Consider the following 21,448-nt stretch of genomic DNA (forward strand, 5'->3'; position numbering starts at 1 on the left):
GGAGTCTCTGGTTTCATTAAATAAGCCTCCAATATTCGTATCTGTACATCTTTTTCAATTTTGTTTCTTCAAGGAAACCTCCTCCAGTATCCTGCCTGGGGTCATATGTCTGGATTCCTGGATACTGAGAACATTTTAGTTATACTCCTACTTTAGGCTTTTTGCATTTGCTATTCCCTTTGCCTAGAATGGTCTAAATATCCATATGGCTTGCTCTTATCCCTCCTTCATCTTTACTAGAATTTCCCCTTCTCAGCAAGGCTTTTGTTGGCCATTCAGTCTAAAACAGCCCCCAACCCCCCAACAACCCTCGATACACATGCTGTCTATCTCTTTTCTCCACTTAATATTTCTTCATGTCATGTAGCATGGTGCATATTTTAGTTACATGTAGTTATATATTTTTTATTAACTGTTTTTCTCTAATGGAATATAAGGTTCGTGAGGACAGGTATTTTTGTCTATTTTGTTGACTTCTACATCTCCAGAATCTAGAACAGTGCCTGGTACATAATAAGTGATCAATAAAATTTGCTGATTAATCACTAAATTATATATTACATTCTTGCAGTATTAAAAATCTATCTTATCATTGGTGATTTTTCTTATCACTTTTATGCTTTGAAAGTTCTTTTCCATCTATATAGTTATACATATTTTCTTTCAGCTATTTTCTGCTGTCATTATTTGGACCTTTTAAACTTTATTTTGGTGGTAGGGTAAGAGAAACTAACATTCCTCTTCTCCTTTCTTACTTTTCTCTTTTCTTCCTTGCTTTCTTTTTTATTTTTACTAGTAAACTAATATTCCCATCAGTTTTTTGAGAAATAACCTCTCTTCCCTAAAGTGTTTGGACAATTTTATTTTTAGAGTTATAGTTACTTTTGCAACCTTTAAATATTACTTTGTGTAATATATATATTTTTAACATCTTTATTGGAGTATAATTGCTTTACAATGGTGTGTTAGTTTCTGCTTTATAACAAAGTGAATCAGCTATACATATACATATATCCTCATACCTCTTCCCTCTTGTGTCTCCCTCTCTCCCACTCTCCCTATCCCACCCCTCTAGGTGGTCACAAAGCACCGAGCTGTTCTCCCTGTGCTATGTGGCTGCTTCCCACTAGCTATCTATTTTACATTTGGTAGTATATATAAGTCCATGCCACTCTCTCACTTCGTCCCAGCTTACCCTTCCCCCTCCCCGTGTCCTCAAGTCCATTCTCTAGTAGGTCTGCGTCTTTATTCCCATCCTGCCCCTAGGTTCATCATAACGACTTTTTTTTTTTTTTAGATTCCATATATATGTGTTAGCATATGGTATTTGTTTTTCTCTTTCTGACTTACTTCACTCTGTATGACAGACTCTAGGTCCATCCACCTCACTACAAATAACTCAATTTCGTTTCTTTTCATGGCTGAGTAATATTCCATTGTATATATGTGCCATATCTTCTTTATCCATTCGTCTGTCGATGGACACTTAGGTTGCTTCCATGTCCTGGCAATCACGCCACATAGTTTTAGAATATTAACATCCTGTATGTAAAGATTCAGATCATTTAAATAAATATGCTAAATTAACTTGTACTTTATGAAGTTACTTCTGTTGTCCAATTTCTGAAATAAATTTCTTTTTTTCTCTTGAAAATCCTAACTGTAGTTATAATTTTGTGAAGTTTCATGGGACTAATGATGCTATAGAGCTGTAGACGTGCATTGTGGATTTAGTTAACTCAGATGAAGGCAAGTTTGTGTATTGTTGTTGGTTTCTATGCTTTCTCTTGTTTTTCTCCCTTTAAGGTTCATAACAGCCCTAAATGCCTTGGTTCAGTGTATTACTGTTATCGGTCGATCAGCTTGTTCTTTTCAGACCAAGAGGAAATTCGAATTTATGGGCATGAAATAAAAAAGAATGGAATCAGGTAAGATGATAAATGATATAATGAAAGTAATACAGCGGATTAACAGAATTTCTAAACATCTCACTCTGGAAGTGAATGTGGAGAGAAGGGAGAGGATTTCTTCAACAGTAACCTTTAAGTTATAGCATACAGACATAAAAATTTCAGTAGGCTCCAAAGCCAACCAGGTGGCCAGGAATCTAACAGTTTAGCCTCCCTAATGTTTTTGCAGGATACAAATATACTTATATAGGTGGAGGTAAGATTATTACATCTACTTGTAAGAGAGATTCAGGAGAAATCCTCATAGTTCAACTCAAATTATTTTTGCCCCCTTTCTTAAATCTTTTTTTCTTCTTTTTTTTAAAGCAGTAAATCAAAATAAAACTTAACCTCTGAAAATCCTTTCCAAATTTGTGTGAATGAGGTTTGGGTGTCAGGATTTTCTGTTAGTGTTCTGACGAAGAGTTGAGAGTCAATAAATAACTGGTCTTCTTGAATAGCTAAGAGAGGGGCCCACTTGTAGAACTGAAACTTTAGGGGAAGCGGATGTTTATTTATTTGGTGGAAGGTTTCATACATTTTAAACTAGAAGTACTGTGGAGTAATCTACCATCCAATCTAAATAAGTATAGAAATACTCAATTTTAAGTTGCCCCCCCCATCCTTGACACACTCTCTATCCCTTTTCTCTGCTTAATATTTCTCCTTCATGTCATCTAGCATAGTACATATTTTAGTTACATTTCATCATAAATTTTATTAACTGTCTTCCTCTAATGGGATATATTTCATGAGGGCAGGTATTTTTTGTGTTTTGGCTGACTTATGCTGAGAAAAGTAAATTGTGTGATAGCACAATTCTATCCATCATGCAGAATTCGCCAGCAAGTGTTTGAACCATGGGCATTTTTTCCAGGGCAATGGCTGTACCAACCTATGTACTTTTTTTTCAGTTTAGATTCCTCAAGAGGCAGCAGATGATAGCAGGAAGGGCTTTGGATGAAGCACCAGGGGAGCCAGGCACTGACCCAGGTTTTTTCATAGTCAGGCAACCCCAAGCAGCCCCTCTGCCTCTCTTGGGCTTATTTTCTTCATCAATTGGGTTCTGTACTTTTCATTTTCTTATAAAAGAAAGATTATCAGTTTGAAGGGGAAGGCAATGCACTTACATATGTGTTCCTTGGAGCTTAATTTAAACAGTGGTTTAGGATTTTTATATGGGATTTGGGGTAACATAGTGGGCACTTAAAAATTATTGTTTTGTAAAACAAAAACGCCATTTAAGTAGATTTTCAAGAATACTAACCCTTTGTTAAATATAGGACATAATATTTAAATTTTAACTCAGAAAAAATATTTCTTTGAAGATTTCCATTTGTATAATAGAAAGAAGATGGTTCGTATTATTCAGCTAAATTGCTTATAATAATGCTATACTGGGCCTAGGGCCTATCTCATAGCAGATGCTAGATAAATGTTTACCAAAATGAAGTCAAATGTGTTTGGCTCTGCACATCATACTTTACCTTTCTGGACTTCAGTTCTCTCCCCTGTGAAATGCAGGGTTTTGGTACATATGAACCTGTGAATAATTTTCAGTATTAATCTGTGCATTCAGTTTAGTTTGCATGGTTAATGTTTCAAGTTGCATGGAGGTTTTCTTAAATTTATGGGAGATTATCTAACTTGTAGTATCATCACCCATCTCTACTAGCATCTTTTAATGTATAGACATTTGGATAATCACAGTTATGCACGTTTTGTTTTCAAAAATTGTGTATTTATTCAAATTTACTATGAAAGAGATCAAGTGACAAATGACCAAACCAAGGAACACCTGCAAAAGAAAAACTATACCTTGCCGCAGTGAACATCCCATTGCTATGGAATATCTTTATCAAACATGACTCACTTTTTTCAAGTATAGCTTTTATAAACTTGCAAACTTAAACAATATTATTCGTACTAACTTTTACTAGGAATTGAAAATGAATTTCTTATGTTTATAATTTTTAATAATAATAGATTATGACAGTAAAGTCATTTATTCTCTGGTGTAAATTTTAGTTATTTTCCTATTATAAATCTTATGACTAAAAAAATTATCTGCACACATACTTGTGCAAATGATTACAGATATTTTGAATTGTTTCTTTAGGGACTATCCCTATGTTAATGAGTATGTTTAATTTTATAGTTTTTATTTCATGTAGCCATGTTCTTACTGGAAAGGAACTCACTAATTTGAAGTTTTTGAGAGAAATGTATGAATGTACCTACTAACCTCTCACCTCACATTATTCACTTAGCCTGACTAGTTTTCTTCTGTCCTCTTATGTCTCTCACTTCCTCTGTATGTGTACATGCTTGTGAAAAATGGAAAGAATAGACATTGGATCAGGAGTTTAAATATTCAATGTGACCCTTGCTTAAATAGACCAAATTGTATGCAACTTAAAAATTATGAATATAATCCTTACAAATACTGTATGGAAAGTATTTTTTATTCCTAATAATATACTTTGCAGCATTAAAAATAAAAAATTATAATTAACATGGCTTTTTCTTTTGGAAAACAATGACTTGTACCAAGGTGACATTTTGGGGATAGAAGCTCTTATTTCTTTACAGCCAAGTTTGAAACAAAATTAAACAAAATCATCACTCAAAAATGTGTTTACATACTTTGAGTATTGTTTGTTCTTACTTCAAAATTGTTGAGCAGCATTTTTAGATTATCTTAAACTCTCTAGATAAAAATATAAATACATTCAGCTCTCATTATTCTAAATAGACAAGGTTATTTTCCAGATTTTAAAAATCACTGACATTTAGCAGAAGTGTGCTTTTGGTTGGTTGAAAGAAGCATCCAATTATAAGTATAAAATCTTAATCAGTATGCAAAAATAGGTATCATTTTTACTCTCTTTTTATTTCAACATTAAAATTTCAAAAATGTTGAAAATCTAACTGCATAGTTTATTCAATAATTTTGAATAATAATTATCTTTTATTTAATTCTCATTCACTTCAAGAAAGAAATAGATCATCTGTAATTGATGTTTCATCATAATTCTTAGATTGCCTTTGTTCTATTTTTCAAGTTTAACATTGCCTCAGACAATTGGACAGGTTTTCATTGAGAAACTAGCTGACTATATTCTGGTGAAAACAACCTTTGGTTTTTCATTGGCTTGGGATGGAATATCTGGAATTTACCTGAAGCTGTCTGAGGAGCATAAAGGGAAATCATGTGGCCTATGTGCAAACTACAATGACATTCAATCTGATGATTTCATCATTCAGCAAGGTAAGTGGAGCAGAAGAAATGGGTGGGTACTTCTGAGCTCTTCTTCCTTCACTGATCACTCTGTTTATACCCAGAAGGGTACAACTTGTCCTAGGTTGGGTAAAAATGGTAGCTATCGCTTGCCTGCTTATGTGATTTTAAGTGAAGCTTGAACAGGAAAATATTTTTGTGTCATTCTTGAAAGCCATGAGCTAGCTTACATTTGCTAAATTAATACAAGTCAGGTCTTACTCATGTAACAAATACTAACTGAGCATTTACTTTGTGTCTGGCACTGTTGTAGGAGCTTGGGATATATCAGTGGAAAAAAAAAAGCTTCTCCCTTCTTGGGGCTTATATCAACATTTTAGTGATTCAGACCCATTTGGGGCAAACTTGTCTACTTTTGGGCAACAGATATTTTGCTTCCAGTCTTGATAGGAATAAATTAAATGACTTCCATGTAATAGTTTTGTAAATACAATAAAATGTGAGCAGAATTGATAAAAGTTGAGTAATAACTTGGAATGGTTTTTATCATGTATAATGATGTACATATCATTCATTCATCTATTTATTCTAAGTCATGAAACTGATCCCAGTGAGCTGTTAAAAATGGGTTTTGTTTCAATATGGGTACTAGTTTGCAGTGGCAACAAAATAGGAGAATTACAGGACACAATCATGATTTAGGTCCACATATAAATGTGCAATAAAAAAGAATACTGTTCTTAGTACCAGAAGACCTACCTGGCTTTGAATCTTGTTCAGCTCTTACAAGTTTTATAATTTGAGGCATCTCAGTTAATCTCTCTGATACTCAGTTTCTTCAGCTGTTAAATAGGGATTAAAATAATTTGGAAGACAGAGCATTGTTAATAATAATAGCATAGCTTGATACCATTTAGTAATAGTTAATATGAGTACATAGCTATATTATGCCCAACTCTTACAACATCCTGTAAAGTGGGTGTATTTTCTTAATTTTACAATGAGGACACAAGGTGATGTGCCCAATGTAACACAGCTTGTAAATGGTGTTATCAGAGTTGAGTTAACAGATCCAGCTGGCTCCCAATTCTATTCTTAGATAAATGTGAGAGAAACTGACTTTTAATCTGTAAAGCGCTATATAATACTGTTTGTTTTATATTATAAAATTAATAGAGGAGAGTTGCCCATATGTTGTGTTTTAAGGAAATGAAAATCCTACTTAGAGTGTGGGTTCTGGAGTCAGAATGTGGGATTCATATTCTGCTTTGCCACTTGTTAAACTTTCTAAGTTTAATGATATACTAGTAGTGTATACTTCATAGAGTTGCAAGGATTAAATGAGGTAATCCCTGTAAAATACTTAGTACAGTGTCTCGCTTGGCACATAGTTAATACTGAATACATTTTAGCTAATTTATTATCATCTCCAAGTGTTCTCAATGAGCCTATAATGGAGCTAACGTGAAAATGTTTGATTAAAGACATTGCTTTAAGAGGCCCTTGTCAAAATGCAAACATTTTCCCAGGATGCATAATGCTTCATCAGTATTAGTTTACTAGTAGCTAAAGAGCAGGGCTTCAAGGAGTCAATTTTCTTACATGCAAAATGGAGATAATAATAATGACCCTTAGAGCTTCCTAGCCTCTGAGAATCTAATGAGAAAATGTAAGTGAAAGTGTTTAAAAGTCTGTGAGCACAGTACAAATGTACAGTATTGTACATTTCATCACGAAATGGTGTTTTGCATCCGGTTGGGTATTTAGAATGAGAGAGTTCACAAACTTGGAATCTTGAGACTATATTAGGAAGTAGGGTTTTGGACGTAGGCAGAACCAATCAGATGGCAGCTATTGATTTCTTTTTCTTCTGTATCAAAGCTTTATTAAAAAAATAATACTCAATTCAATTCTCAATGTTAGAGTTAAAGACTGCCATGGGCAACTTCCCTGGGAACATCTAGGGAACATGGTATAGAAGTTGGGATAGAAAATAGCATCCGCTCTTGTTAGAGGCAGAGAGACTCAGATTAGGATTTGTGTTAAGAGTCAGACAGACTTTGATAACCTGGAACATAAAATGGTTGCTTACAGTGAGATAATTGGGCAGCAGGCAGAGGGGTGTTAGCAGATTATTTGTGGGAGAAGACCGGAAGGAGGCAATTTGACTGAATTACGGCTGAACTGGCAGAAGGCAAGAAGGACCCTGGAAAGTATATGGAAGGAGCCTAAAGAGAGATTTCAGCTTTTTCACAATTTTATTTAGTGCACAGAGTAAAGCAGAATGATAAAAAAACTAACTTATGATAATTTATAAAGATGTGACTAGAACCTGCTTTCCGATTTTCTCTCATACCGTAATAATGCAAGAATACGTCTACAGGTGAGCTGTATTACCTTTAGCTTAAAGATGCCTAGTATTTTCTTGAAACTCAGCCTGTACTTTGCTGATTAGATAAATCTTTAGAGGCAGAGAGGGAGTTTGATTGAATCCCATTGAATTAATAATTTCTTAAAAGTGATTAAAATTGTATTTCTCTCTGCATTCCTATGCATTCTTCAGGCATGACTTCACAAAGAAATGAGCCTTTTCAGAATTTCCGTAGATATAGAAATATTTAAATTTGTTGTCTAGTTGAGATTCTGGTTCCATAATTCATGTCTATGGCTAGCTACTCATAGAAGCCCTGATTTACTCTTGTTTTTCCCAGCATAATAATTACTACTGCCTCTCTTTCACTCTTAGAAGTGTTCCAATATGGACAGTAAATTGCTCCGTTTGTAGTACATTTTATATGAAACATTTTAATTTTAGTTTTGCAGGCTCCCGGACCACCAACTGATACGGATTTAAAGTCTCATAGTAACTAACATTTGTGACTTTTTTGTTAATGCAATGTAGTGAAAACAGCTAAATATGTGGTTAAAAGCTGGAATTAAAGTGAACTCTAAGGGATTGCCCAGGTTGTTTAGTTACATTAAAATGTGTGCATAAATATGGAAATATGTGGGCCTTTAGGAAATATTTTTGATTCTGCAGACCTTTAAAAGTATGATGATGCTTTGAAATGAAATGTGACTATAAATTTACTTAAAAGGAACATCAGTTTTTCCTTTTAAAAATAAGTATATTTGGCTTTCCTGGTGGCACAGTGGTTGAGAGTCCGCCTGCCGATGCAGGGGATACGGGTTCGTGCCCCTGTCCGGGAAGATCCCACATGCCGCGGAGCGGCTGGGCCCGTGAGCCATGGCCACTGAGCCTGCGCGTCCGGATCCTGTGCTCTGCAATGGGTGAGGCCGCAACAGTGAGAGGCCCGGGTACCGCAAAATAAATAAATAAATAAATAAATAAATAAATAAATAAATAAATAAATAAATAAATAAATAAATAAATAAATAAAATAAAAATAAGTATATTAGGGCTTCCCTGGTGGTGCAGTGGTTGAGAGTTCGCCTGCCGATGCAGGGGACACGGGTTCGTGCCCCGGTCCGGGAAGATCCCACATGCCGCGGAGCGGCTGGGCCCGTGAGCCATGGCCGCTGAGCCTGCGCGTCCGGAGCTTGTGCTCCGCAACAGGAGAGGCCACAGCAGTGAGAGGCCCGTGTAACGCAAAAACAAAAAAAAAAAAATTAAAAAAAAATAAAAATAAGTATATTAGACCAGACCCATGCTTGGTTCAGGGTATAGCATTTCCAACAATATCAGAGATAATAAAGTGGACCAAACATCTAGGACTCTAATAATCTATTTAATAAATATGGAAAACTCCCTTGTATTTATTCGTTCACTTATTTAGCAAATATATTTTGGGCACCTACTCTATACCAGATAGTAAACTAGGGATCCAGCAATAGGACCGCTTAGACAAGCTCTCTCCCTTTATGTAGTAGAAGGCAAAATAAATAGACAAATTAAAATATAATTTTTGTGAGCAATAGCAGCCATTAAAGAAGGGGGAAAAGGAGACTAAGTGACAGAACAGTGTATGTTTGGTAGGTCTAGATCATGTGCCGGAGAAGGCTTCTCTGAGGAGGTCATATTAAATAGATGTCCACATGAAGTAAGGGAGACAGCAGAGGGAAGATTGGGGTGGGGGAAGAGTGATTTCGAAGGAGGAGATGCAAGAGCAAAAGCAGGAACAGGGTGGAAATGAGCTTGAGTGAAGAACATTATAAAGCTTGTATGATTGGAGTAGGCTGAGCAAAAATAGGAGTGGAAGATGTAGGAGGGATAGGGTGGGGTAGAGTGGGTGAAACAGGTGGGGAGTTGGGGGAGTGCAGAGGCCAGATCAAAAAAGTCTTCCAGGCCCCTGTAAAATTTGGGATTTTATACTAAGAGAGCAAAGCGTTCTTATAGATGAACTTTAACAGTCTTCCCCAAAATTGGTAATAGTAAGTAGACATCTTCCTATCTTGAAGATGCCGAGATAGAATGGTGAACCATTTGGCTTGCAGTTTTTGATTCTAGTGGTGCAGTAGCTTGTCATCGCTGGTGGACCTGTGGCTGTGTAAATCTCAGTGGTAGAGATGCTGACACTCAAACATGAAGGCTGTCAGATGGAACTTTGAGATGTCATCTAGTTTGGGTCTGCGGAGTCCTTGAGATTGCAGATTCAGCCCTTGTCTGAACGTGGGACAGGATTAATTTTCATGTCAGACCCTGAACTTGTCCTCAGGCCAGATAGAAGGCCCAGAGTGCTCACCACCAACTGCCTGTTTGTTGCTGCTGCATAGTAGCTCCTGAATCTTGCCTCTGAATAATGCTGGGATGGTATCAGGATTCCTGATCTGTCCCGAGCATCTTTAGAAACACTATTCATCATATTCCAATGGAATGAATTCACTTCTTAGTACCCTCTTCTCCAGGTGTCTTTTCCATTTTTTCATTGTCTGTATGAGCATCCTCTGAAATCTCCACAAGGGCTCTAGGTACCCCAAAAATGGAGCTACAGTTTTAGTAAGGTTCTGACTTATGTCAAATAGAATGAGAGGGCTGTCTGAAAATTTTCATACCAAACTTTGACTTATGTTTCTTAATTTTATGCATATTTTTTCTCCTCTCTGCATTATAAACTGCAGGCTTAACTGGTATTCATTTTGTACCACTCACTTTTCAACCCTTCCCCATTTTGCTTCAATGAAGTTTGCTTTCTCTCTCCAATGGTATTAACTTTTATTTGGTACTTAAACTTTGTTCAATTTATTTTTATTATGCTGAAGTAATGTTATAGTCTAATATCATTGGTAATTATAAAGCTATTGAGTTTAACTTTTTGACCAGGAAGTTTATGTTGGTGAACTGTGTCTTTGTGGAAAGTGATCCTATTATACATATTTTTTTGTATGTGTTTGTGTGAAATAGAGGACTATACAGAAGACATTGCTATGTTTGCAAATAGTTGGTTGGTGCAAACTCCAGATGACCCCAAATGTGTACCCACACCCTCAGATTTTCCAAATCCATGCTCCAGTGGAATGCCAGCATTTGAGGTAAATATGATGTGAAAAATTTAGGCATGTTGGATACACCACACATATACTGTATTTGTATATTTAACACTAAGCATTCTTAGCGTAAATACTACATAAACAATATTAAAATCAGGAAATGTAATGCAACAAGAATAACTTAATGATTATTTCAAAAATGGTGACTACAATGAGTTTCATAAAAGTAGTACTCATTATAAAAATATGTAGTTAGAAAAATGTTGTTTAAAATTTATAAGCCTACATACTTTCTCTTTCCTAGTAAGAACAGAGTGTCTTGCAAACAGATCAGCAGAAAAAAATGAGAGTACAAGCATATCATTCAGTATGTTCTGCTGACCGCCATCTTTTTCTGCATAGGCAATCTTCTTCAAGTGTCAGATACTGTTGCAGTTTCCCTTTTTGAGCTGCCATGAATATATTGATCCATATTTATATATTGCCAGCTGTGTTAATGATCTTTGCAAGTAAGTGAAATGATTTTATTTGCAATAAAATTTTCTTTATCCAAAAAGAAGAGCAAAAACAATTGTGTAACTTCATCATCTCAGCAGTTCACAAAATGTAATGGGAAATGTAAAACATACACTGTACTAACAGCTATTAAAATCTTACTGGATAACAGGTACAGTCTGAGTGTTTTATATTAACAGCATGAACAGAGTACATTAGTTCTTATACACTTTTTGTGCCACTGATCCCTTTTGGGAATCTAGAGAGGCTATAGGCTCTTTTCAAAATAGTGTTTTGAAATGCACAAAATAAAGCATTTAAGATTACAAAGGAACTAATTATATTGAAATAGAATTACTGAAATAGTAAATGAAATGAATTTCTGATCCATGTGCTCTTTTATGTGCATTTCAGGTCTAATAACTAATGTAGTTTGATATAGTGATGAGTATAAACAATATTTTGAGATATCTGCAACAATTAAATGAGAAATGAAAATATGGAAAAATGAGATATGAGTTACATTGATGACAAAGTTACAGATTCTGCTAAGAACATTGTGATGTGTTGCCCATGTGTGTAACTGAAAGAAGTGCTAAATATCAGCTGGAGATTAGCAAAAATAAACATGTAGTATTTTTCACATCCAAGGGCACAGACTCTTGCCTTCACTCCCGGGTTAAGAACACGTAGACTAAGGTGGTTGTCTAGGGAACAAATTCAGTGAGACTCATCATAACGTGTTCATCAATGTAGAACTTATAAATTACCCATTACTGAGGTGAAGTCCTTTTTATTTTAGTTTTTCAAAAGTTTACCAAGTGAAAGATACATGTACCCTGATATTCATAGCAGCACTATTAACAATCGCCAAGACATGGAAGCAACCTAAGTGTCCATCGACAGATGAGTGCATAAAGAAGATGTGGTATTTATATACAATGGAATACTAGCCATAAAAAGAATGTAATAATGCCGTTTGCAGCAACATGGGTGGATCTAGAGATTATCAGACTAAGTGAAGTAAGTCAGAAAGAGAAAGACAAATACTATATGGTATCACTTATTGTGGAATCTAAAATATGACACAGGTTAACTTATTTACAAAACAGAAACAAAGACATAGAAAACAAACTTGTGGTTACCAAAGGGGAAAGGGGGTGGGGAGGGATAAATTAGGAGTTTGTGATTAGCAGATACAAAATACTGTATATAAAATAAACAACAAGGTCCTGTACAGAGCAGGGAACTATATTTAATATCCTGTAATAAACCATAATGGAAAAGAATATGAAAAATAATATGTATATATATGTATAACTGAATCACTTCGCTGTACACCAGAAACTAACACAACATGTAAATCAACTATACTTCAATTAAAAAAAATTACCAAGTGTATGTGATTAGCTATCTTGAATGTTTGAGAATATCTCAAGAAATTTTTATGTTTGCATCTTTTAAGTATCCCAAGAAGTTTAAATGGTACATGGGAACATTGCTGTAAAGGACCAAACTAATTTTTGGTTGAGTAAAACCACTGAAATTATATCTTGGGTAGCTTGTTAAGAGGTCTAAGTTTATCAAAAGTGAAAACAGAGAGGAAAGGTTGAGGTAGTGTGAAGTTATTTATAATCACTCTGCTTTAATTAAATTAAGATTATTATAAAAATAATGAATGTAATAATATTTTCCAGATATTAAAATGAGATTGTTTGGGAAACTTCTTAATTTTGAATAAAGTACAGTTATACCTTTATTTGTATGTATAGTCTCAGGGATTTCTGAACTAATGCAGGAGCTTTGAAAGAGCATTCCCTCTGCCTAAAATATTGAGTACTGACCTTGATATTTTATAACATTCTGTCCTCTATTTGGTTTTATTTTTCATTTAAGTGCTATATTGTTCTATCTCTGTTCTATCACTTAGGCTCTTTTTTGAGGACTCTGTAGGTAGTCCATTGTCCTTATTTAGCCATCTATATGGAATTAACAATTGTTCTTATTCCATGATGACTCATTCTGGGACCATTCTCCAACAGTCTTCTCACTTGTCTTATCATCTTTAGCACTCATTTCTCAGGTAGGCTGAAGTGAAGGATCACTTGGCAGATCCAGAAAAGTCAGTCGCCATTTATTAGTTGGGATATTGTTTGGTTGCTTCAAAAGCATCAGTGGCTTCGATTCAATTGAATGCTTATATTTCTCCATTGACTCAGTGATACTATTGCTATGTCATCCCCCAGGGCCTAGGGTATTATTTTCAATTTCATTGTCAAAACTGGCTCACCACTGCCATGCTCATATTTTAACCCTTAGGAAGGGAGAAAAGGAAATAGAGGGCTGTCAGCATTTTTAAGGAAGTGATGTGGAAGTTTCATGCACATTCTCACTTTTAACCCTTTGGTCAGAACTTAGAAACATGGGCCATACCTAGAAGTAAGGACAGCTGAGAAATGTTGTCCTTGGCTGGGCAGCCATATGCCCAGCAAAAACTTGCAGGTTCTAATACTGAAAAGAAGAGGGAACTGGGCATGAAAGGTAGCTGACCATACCTACTTCATCTGAAATTTCATCATTAAGAAGTTAACATTTTTGTCTTTTGAAATTTTGATGTATTTAGGCTTTGGATTTCAAAACCTAATGGCTTTCTTTAGGGCAAATAAAAACAGCAGGATGGTGAAACACCTTTTACTGGTTGAAATCAGCTGACACCTTAAGATATATATCTGAGGTGAAGAGGCAGGGCAGAGCAGGCAGGTAATACCAAAGAAAGGGCTTTATAATGGAATAAGTGGGCATTGATAAAATGGAAGTGAGAAGGTACCAGGGTTAGCCTTTCACTCCCCTCAATATTTCACCCAGGACTATACCTACCTACATTCTTTTTCCCCTAAAGGAGAGTCTCTTCATTTCTTATGTTAAAAGACTGCCTACAGGGATCCTATACCATGATTATATAATTGTGAATCTGCTGAACACAAATTAATTTCCTGCTTGGATTATGATAGTGTATTGAATTCAATTCAACGCATTTTCTGAGTGTTTTTTCCGAGTTGAGCATTGTGCCACATCTTGGTGAAATAGAAACAATTTATTATGTTGATTTTTAAATTTTTTTTCTTTAAACCCACATTTGTTTATTTATTTATTTTTGTCTGTGTTGGGTCTTTGTTTCTGTGCGAGGGCTTTCTCTAGTTGTGGCAAGCGGGGGCCACTCTTCATCGCAGCACGCGGGCCTCTCACAATCGTGGCCTCTCTTGTTGCAGAGCACAGGCTCCAGACGCGCAGGCTCAGTAGTTGTGGCTCACGGGCCCAGTTGCTCCGTGGCATGTGGGATCCTCCCAGACCAGGGCTCGAACCCGTGTCCCCTGCACTAGCAGGCAGACTCTCAACCACTGCGCCACCAGGGAAGCCCTATTATGTTGATTTTTAATTTATTTTATTTTTAAATTTTTTGTTGAAGTATAGTTGATTTACAATATTATATTAGTTTCAGGTGTACAGCATAGTGATTCAATATGTTTATAAATTATACTCCATTTAGCATTATTATAAAATATTGACTATATTCTCTATGCTGTACATTACATCCTTATATCTTATTTATTTTATACCTAGTAGTTTATACCTCTTCATTCCCTTCTCCTATCTTGCCCCGCCCCTCATCCCTCTCCCCAGTGGTAGCCACTAGTTTGTTCTCTGTGAATCTCTTTCTGTTTTGTTATATTCATTCATTTCTTTTATTTTTTTAGATTCCACATATAAGTGAAAACACAGTATTTTCTTTTTCTGTCTTATTTCACTAAGCATAACACCCTTCAAGTCCATCCACGTTTTTGCAAATGGCAAAATTTTATTCCTTTTTATGGCTGTGTAATGTTCCATTTGTAATATTCCATAATATCTTCTTTATTCATTCATCTTTGATGGAAACTTAGGCTGCTTCCGTATCTTGGCTATTGTAAGTAATGCTACTATGGCAAAACAAATTCGGGGTGTTTACAGAACACAAAAAAAGTGTTGCTGGGCATGGTGAATGGGAGAGAGAGAGGAGATGAAGTTAGAGAAGTAGGCAGAGCCTAGATTACCTAGAGTCTTAGGGCTCATAGTAAGGAGTATGAATCTTTGCTTGATCTTATTTCATACAACTTGACTATTCTCAGCAGATCTGAATTTGCCCTTTGCCTTATCTCTTACCCTACTCTGCTTATTCTGGGTAGGCTGACTGTGCTTTAGCCTGAATTATGTCAGAATGTCAGTTAGTTCATTTGGGATATAATAAATCTGGGGGGAGGGGGTAGTACAAAATGAAAATGCAAGGCCCCCTGTTAAAAACATTGTTGAGAATTTCAAGATAGTGACAGCAGAGTGTGAAACCGAGTACAGGGTCCAGCTAAGTGAAGGGTCTTTTTTTTTTTTTTAAATTAATTTATTTATTTATTTTAGTTTTTTATTTATTTATTTTTTTGTGGTACGCGGGCCTCTCACTGTTGTGGCCTCTCCCGTTTCGGAGCAACAGGCTCCGGACGCGCAGGCTCACTGGCCATGGCTCACGGGCCCAGCCGCTCCGCGGCACGTGGGATCTTCCCGGACCGGGGCACGAACCTGTGTCCCCTGCATCGGCAGGCGGACTCCCAACCACTGCGCCACCAGGGAAGCCCTGAAGGGTCTTTTTAAGAGCAGGGCCTTGTGTGACTGACTACACAGGTCACATTCCCATAAAGCTGGCCCTGATCTTGATAAATGTTGCTGAAAAAAATGAATGCCTTCTACTGATGAAAAAAAAAAATGCTGCTGTGAACATTGATGTGCATATATCTTTTTGAATTCGTGCTTTTGTTTTCTTCAAATATATACCCAGGAGTGGAATTGCTGGGTCATAGGGTAGTTCTATTTTCAGTTTTTTGAGGAACTTTCATTCTCTTTTGCATAGTGACTGCCCCAATTTACATTCCCACCAACAGTTTACTAGAGTTCCCTTTTCTCCACATCTTCACCAACGTTTGTTATTTTTTTGACAACAGCCATTCTGACAGGTGTGAAGTGGTAATCTCATTGTGGTTTTGATTTGCATTTCCCTGATGATTAGTGATGGTGAGCATCTTTTCATGTGTCTGTTGGCCATCAAAACAAAAAACAATTTAGAAATAGTCCCTGTCCTAGGAACTCAGATTCTAATGGGGCAGAGAAACAAACCTTCAGCAATTATACATGCTTTAAAATGCAAAGTGCAGTGAATGTGGAGGAGAGAACTACTAACTTTATCAGGTAGTGCCTAGAGGAGATGACAGCTGAGTTGGAATTTGAAGGATGATACATTACCAGTTCTTGAACTTGTGGTGTTTCTGCTTCTAAGAATGCTAAACTTAGCAGCAAGGAAATGCTTCTAATTTTGCCACACCCAAATCAATTGATTTATTGATAAAAACAACTATTGTTTAATGTTCATTTTCCCTATTAAAGTTCACATCCAAAATGGAAAAATAAGCTTATTTTCCCCTCAGTAAATTTCAATAATAATTTCTTTCTTGCCCGATTGTTGTTTTTATGCAATGCCAAATGTAATATGCCCAGTACAGTTCCTAGCATAACATAGTCACAGTAAATAGTAGCTATTTGAATAATAGTTGCATTGGGTTGGAAAGCCAATATTCAGTTACTTTGTTAGTTTTCAGAGCCTCCATTAATTGTAGGAAACAATGCACATATTTAAAATAAATCATAGATTTTAATGTCTTTCTAGGAATTCAACAGTTTTAACTTACCTTGTTTTTCAGAGACTTTTCTTATTCGGAGGTTTAGAATATTTTCTGAGTTTCTGAAGTTTATATGCTCAGTCCTTCTTTTTCCTTCTAAAGCTCAGTTAATTGGACTAGATAAGCTTCATGACTCAATTACAGTAGCACAGGATAAGTGCAATTTGAGACTGGTGGCTTTGGCTTTTACAACAGAGATACTGAAAATGCTAAGGCTCACAAAATACAACATTCGTAAGGTCATTATCTTGAAAGATATTTAACTATTTAATTTTGAGTTTCAGTTGGGTTGAAAAACAAGCCCACTACCTTATAAACCCTGTTTATTTTATAGATGCCTTGTTAATCTGCTTTGGGAATTGGCAGACCTCTTATATTTGTTTGGAGGAGTTTCTAAGGTGATTATAAGAAAATACTTAAAGGTTATTCACTCTTGGCAGCATTATAAAAGTAACTAGCTTTAGTAATTTAAACCTGAAAGAATTAAAAATCTTCTTTTAAATCTTAAATTAAATGCTATTTATTTAATCTTTCAAAAGTTCTGCAGGTTATTAGTATTGGTTTTATTCCAGCATGTATACTATCAAGAGCATGGTATCTTAGAAATAATTTTCATATTGGTTGTTTTTGCTGTGATAGAATTTTGTCTGTTCTAATAGGATTTGTTAAATTCTGAAAGATTTAGGATGCTTTGTGTGGGAACAAAAAAATACAAGGATTCTGGAAAGAACATCATAATTAAAATAGAAATCTTTTTCAGTATAGGTACTCCCTTGAATCAAATGAAAAGTGGCCAAATTATTGAAAGATGAAACAATTTACCTAGGCCTTTTTAGCTAGGATCCCATGTTTATCTGTTTTCTGCATTATTGTACGTAACATATTATAATGTATTATATACAAGCTGACATCAGCTAATATTAGAATATTCACCACATACTCAGCATTTCTTGAGATCAGGAGCTCAAAGGTATGGTTTCTGTCAATATTTCCTGTGTGATATTGGATCTGTCTTTTCACTTTTCAGAACTCACGATGATGAGACCTATTGTCGAGCAGCCACCGAGTATGCTAGAGCCTGTTCCCATGCTGGCTACCCTATTCAAGACTGGAGAGATGACTTTCCAGCATGCAGTATGTTTCATTATTTTCCAGCCCTGTGCACCTCTATTAATTTTAGGCTTATCCTAGTACTCAAAACTTACCCTAGTGCTCAAAACTAATGAATTGCAAATACTTGTTATTGATGCAATAATGTTGGTAAACTTTTGCATACTTTTAAAACACTGTAATCTCTGTCTTTCTGTGTCTGCCTTACTTCACTTAGTATGATAATCTCTAGGTCAATCCATATTGCTGCAAATGGCATTATTTCATTCTTTTTTATGACTGAGTAATATTCCATTGTGTGTGTGTGTGTGTGTGTGTGTGTGTGTGTGTGTGTATACACCACATCTCCTTAAGACAAATATCATATGATGTTGCTTATATGTGGAATCTAAAAGAAAAAAAAAGACACAAATGAACTTATTCCAAAACAGAAAGAGAGTCACAGACACAGAAAACAAACTTATGGTTACCAAAGGGGAAATGGAGGTGGGGGAGGGATAAATTAGGAGGCTGGGATTAACATATATACACTACTATGTATAAAATAGATAACCAACAGGGATCTACTATAGCACAGGGAACTATACTCAATATTATGTAATAACCTATAAGGGAAAAGAATATGTATATATATATGTATATGTATATATATATATATACATATATATATAATATATATCTCTGAATCACTGTGCTGTACACCTGAAATGTATACAATATTGTAAATCAACTATACTTCAATAAAAAATTAAAAAAAACCCAAAAACCCCACTGTAATCTTTTTGAGTGTTGAATAAAGTTGATTTACAGCTCGCCTGTTTGCCCATTTTAGTTGATAAATGTGATGACAGCTTTGTCCATCGGGATTGTATCAGTTGTTGCCCACCAACCTGCACATTTGAGGACCAATGTCTTGGGAGTAATCTCCATTGTCTTGACGGATGTTACTGCGCGGATGGTAAGTGCTTCATGAAAGAAACCATGTCTGCACTCCTGGAAACTAGTACCCCTGTGATCCAAGAATCATATCTTAATGTCATCTTTCAGGATGATAGGGCTGTTGTGATTTTCTATCCTTGTAGGATTTGATCCTTGAAGTGACTAGAAGGAATGGCTGCTTTTCTTTAGTAAAAGCCTTATTCCTTTGCAAATTTCCTTGGAAGTTTGGAACTTTGTCTTGAAGTTACCCATGGCAGATCTTTTGTTCTCTTGAGTATTTAAAGATATTTAATAATTTATATACTTTCATTTTTTAAAGATGAAATCAAGTTCAGAAAAAAAAAAACCTTCACATTTTGGCAGTACAAGATTTTAGTCCTGATGTAGTTTTAATATTTGAAATTAGAAGTAACTTAGTAAGTGATAGAAACGGGATTTAAATCTGCTATACTGATAGACATTTATAAGAACATTGAGGATTTACTCAAACCCTTTTATTTTTACAGATTAAAAAAAAATAGAATCCCAGAGATGTTAAGTGATTTTCCCACTGTCATACACTTAATATGACTGAGGACTACTTGGAATCAGATCTGTTGACCTCAGTCCATTGTTCTGTCAGTGCTACTCTAAGTGCTTTGGACCCGTGCCAGGCCTAAACTGTTTGTTACCAGCCAGTGATGAGATAAGGAGTTTGCACCAGAATATAAATCCGTGCACCAAAATATAAGTCAATGCTTCCTTCATCTAGAGAGTCTTACTCTGAAAACCAGATCAGCTGAATCAAACAGTGTGCTTAGTAACACTGGTTCGACCACCTTTCCTCATTAGAGAGAAGTACTAAATGCAGTTCTACTGTACTAACCCTTTGAGAAGCACTGCTTGGCTCTTTATTATCTGTGTGATGATAGTGTAAATCTCTCACTTTGACATAAACAGAAATAAAACCAAAAATATACTTTCTCCCTCTTCTCCTCCCCTCTTCCCTCAAAAGCAAAGAGACATTAGTTGCCCTAATTTTGTACTGTGAATCTTGAATTTCTGATGGCAAGTCATGGGATAAGAAAGTTGAAAACCACTGAAATAGACCCTTATAAGGTAGCTACTGATTGAGACAGAGCAAGGCTGTCGGTAACCTCCTTGAAAGTAAAGAAACTTGTTATTTCCAGCACATAGTGTAAGCAAGTGTTCAATAAAAGTTGGTTGAATTATTATATTCAAAGAATACAATCTTTATTATTTATTTTGTGAATTTGATATGTTTTTCTTAAATAGGCCTCATAATGGAAAATGGGACTTGCATCTCCTTGGAAAATTGCCCATGCAGTTTTCATGGATTAGCTTATTCAGTTGGTTCAAAAATTGAACAAGAATGTACTGAATGGTATGTGATTAATGTACAGCTAATTATTTCTGGATACTTGACTAGTTGACCATTTTACCATGACATATGTTTAAAGAAATATACTTTTTATTGATTTTTCTTCCCAAAATTCCAAGACACAGTTTACCTTTTATTTAAAGCCTTACAGGGACAGGGTGGTGGGGGGAACATCTATATTTTCTTTTATGATGTAATTCTCCTCACTTCCCTTGGTAGTTCTATAAAATCTTATATCCATGTGATGAACTGTTGAATTGTCTTGTTATTCATAATCACCAATTTGCACAAACTTTTACCTTTAGAACTTGATGGTTCTCTTGGCCTTCTCTATTGAGTACCTTAAAAAGTGACTATCCAGTTTTTGGCCATGATTAGAGACTTTTAGAAATTCTTCTTAAATTAGCTAACTAAAACTATTATAGCCAAAGATTAAATCCCTTCAGGGCAATCTAAAAAGAAACAGAGGTGTAAATGTCTTTAGGCAATTTTCCCTTAGGTGTCTGTGTATATAACTGAAATGCAATTGAAAACTAACCCTGCTCTTAGATACTGATTTGAGTTCCTGCCATTCTGAGACTGCTTCTGTCCTCCAAAATTCATACCTGTTTGATGGTAGAAGGCAGAATTTATCTTACAAAAGGAATATCTTTTCTCTCTCCTTAATGTCTGATGATGCTCAAAGCCAACTTTTAAAATTTTTAGTAGATGAGTTAACTTATTAATCTTAACCTCTCTCTATATATTTCTCTAATGATGTGGGTAAATACTTTATTGTGTGTGACCTTTTTTGGTTTAATCAATGAGGGAAGGACAGAAACAGAAGTTCTCTGCTTAGTGTTTTTGTTCTTGACTAATGCAATAAATAATAATTTAGGTGCTTGCCAGTCCAAATGTATCAGTTAATTGAACTTTTGGAGAGATATTTTTCAAGTCAGATTATTCTGAACCTAAAAAACATGATACATTTTGGTTACATTTACCAATACGTTATTGCAAATATTCATACAGTTTCTCTATACAATTAGATTAATATTTTTATCATTTCATTTAGTGTATGTGTTGGTGGAGTTTGGAACTGCACTGAGCATGACTGCCCAGGTAATCTTTTAAAATGTTTTTAAAG

General features: G+C 35.4%; 1 protein-coding gene across 2 annotated transcripts in view; it reads left to right on the plus strand.

Annotated features, from left to right (window-relative positions):
- OTOGL (otogelin like) overlaps window positions 1-21,448 on the plus strand; it is a gene marked incomplete at both ends in the record, with an annotated part of 147,726 nt that overhangs the window by 19,236 nt on the left and 107,042 nt on the right. For both annotated transcript variants that reach the window (XM_082665792.1, XM_082665793.1), the window contains 8 exons: window positions 1,807-1,928; window positions 5,015-5,220; window positions 10,553-10,680; window positions 11,041-11,147; window positions 17,920-18,026; window positions 18,835-18,960; window positions 20,217-20,325; window positions 21,377-21,423. In XM_082665792.1, the coding sequence (XP_082521918.1) occupies window positions 1,807-1,928; window positions 5,015-5,220; window positions 10,553-10,680; window positions 11,041-11,147; window positions 17,920-18,026; window positions 18,835-18,960; window positions 20,217-20,325; window positions 21,377-21,423 (952 nt within the window). The remainder of the gene's footprint in view (window positions 1-1,806; window positions 1,929-5,014; window positions 5,221-10,552; window positions 10,681-11,040; window positions 11,148-17,919; window positions 18,027-18,834; window positions 18,961-20,216; window positions 20,326-21,376; window positions 21,424-21,448) is intronic.

The sequence above is a fragment of the Grampus griseus genome, assembly GCF_964374135.1.
Source record: "Grampus griseus genome assembly, chromosome: 11".
Taxonomy (NCBI): Eukaryota; Metazoa; Chordata; class Mammalia; order Artiodactyla; family Delphinidae; genus Grampus; species Grampus griseus.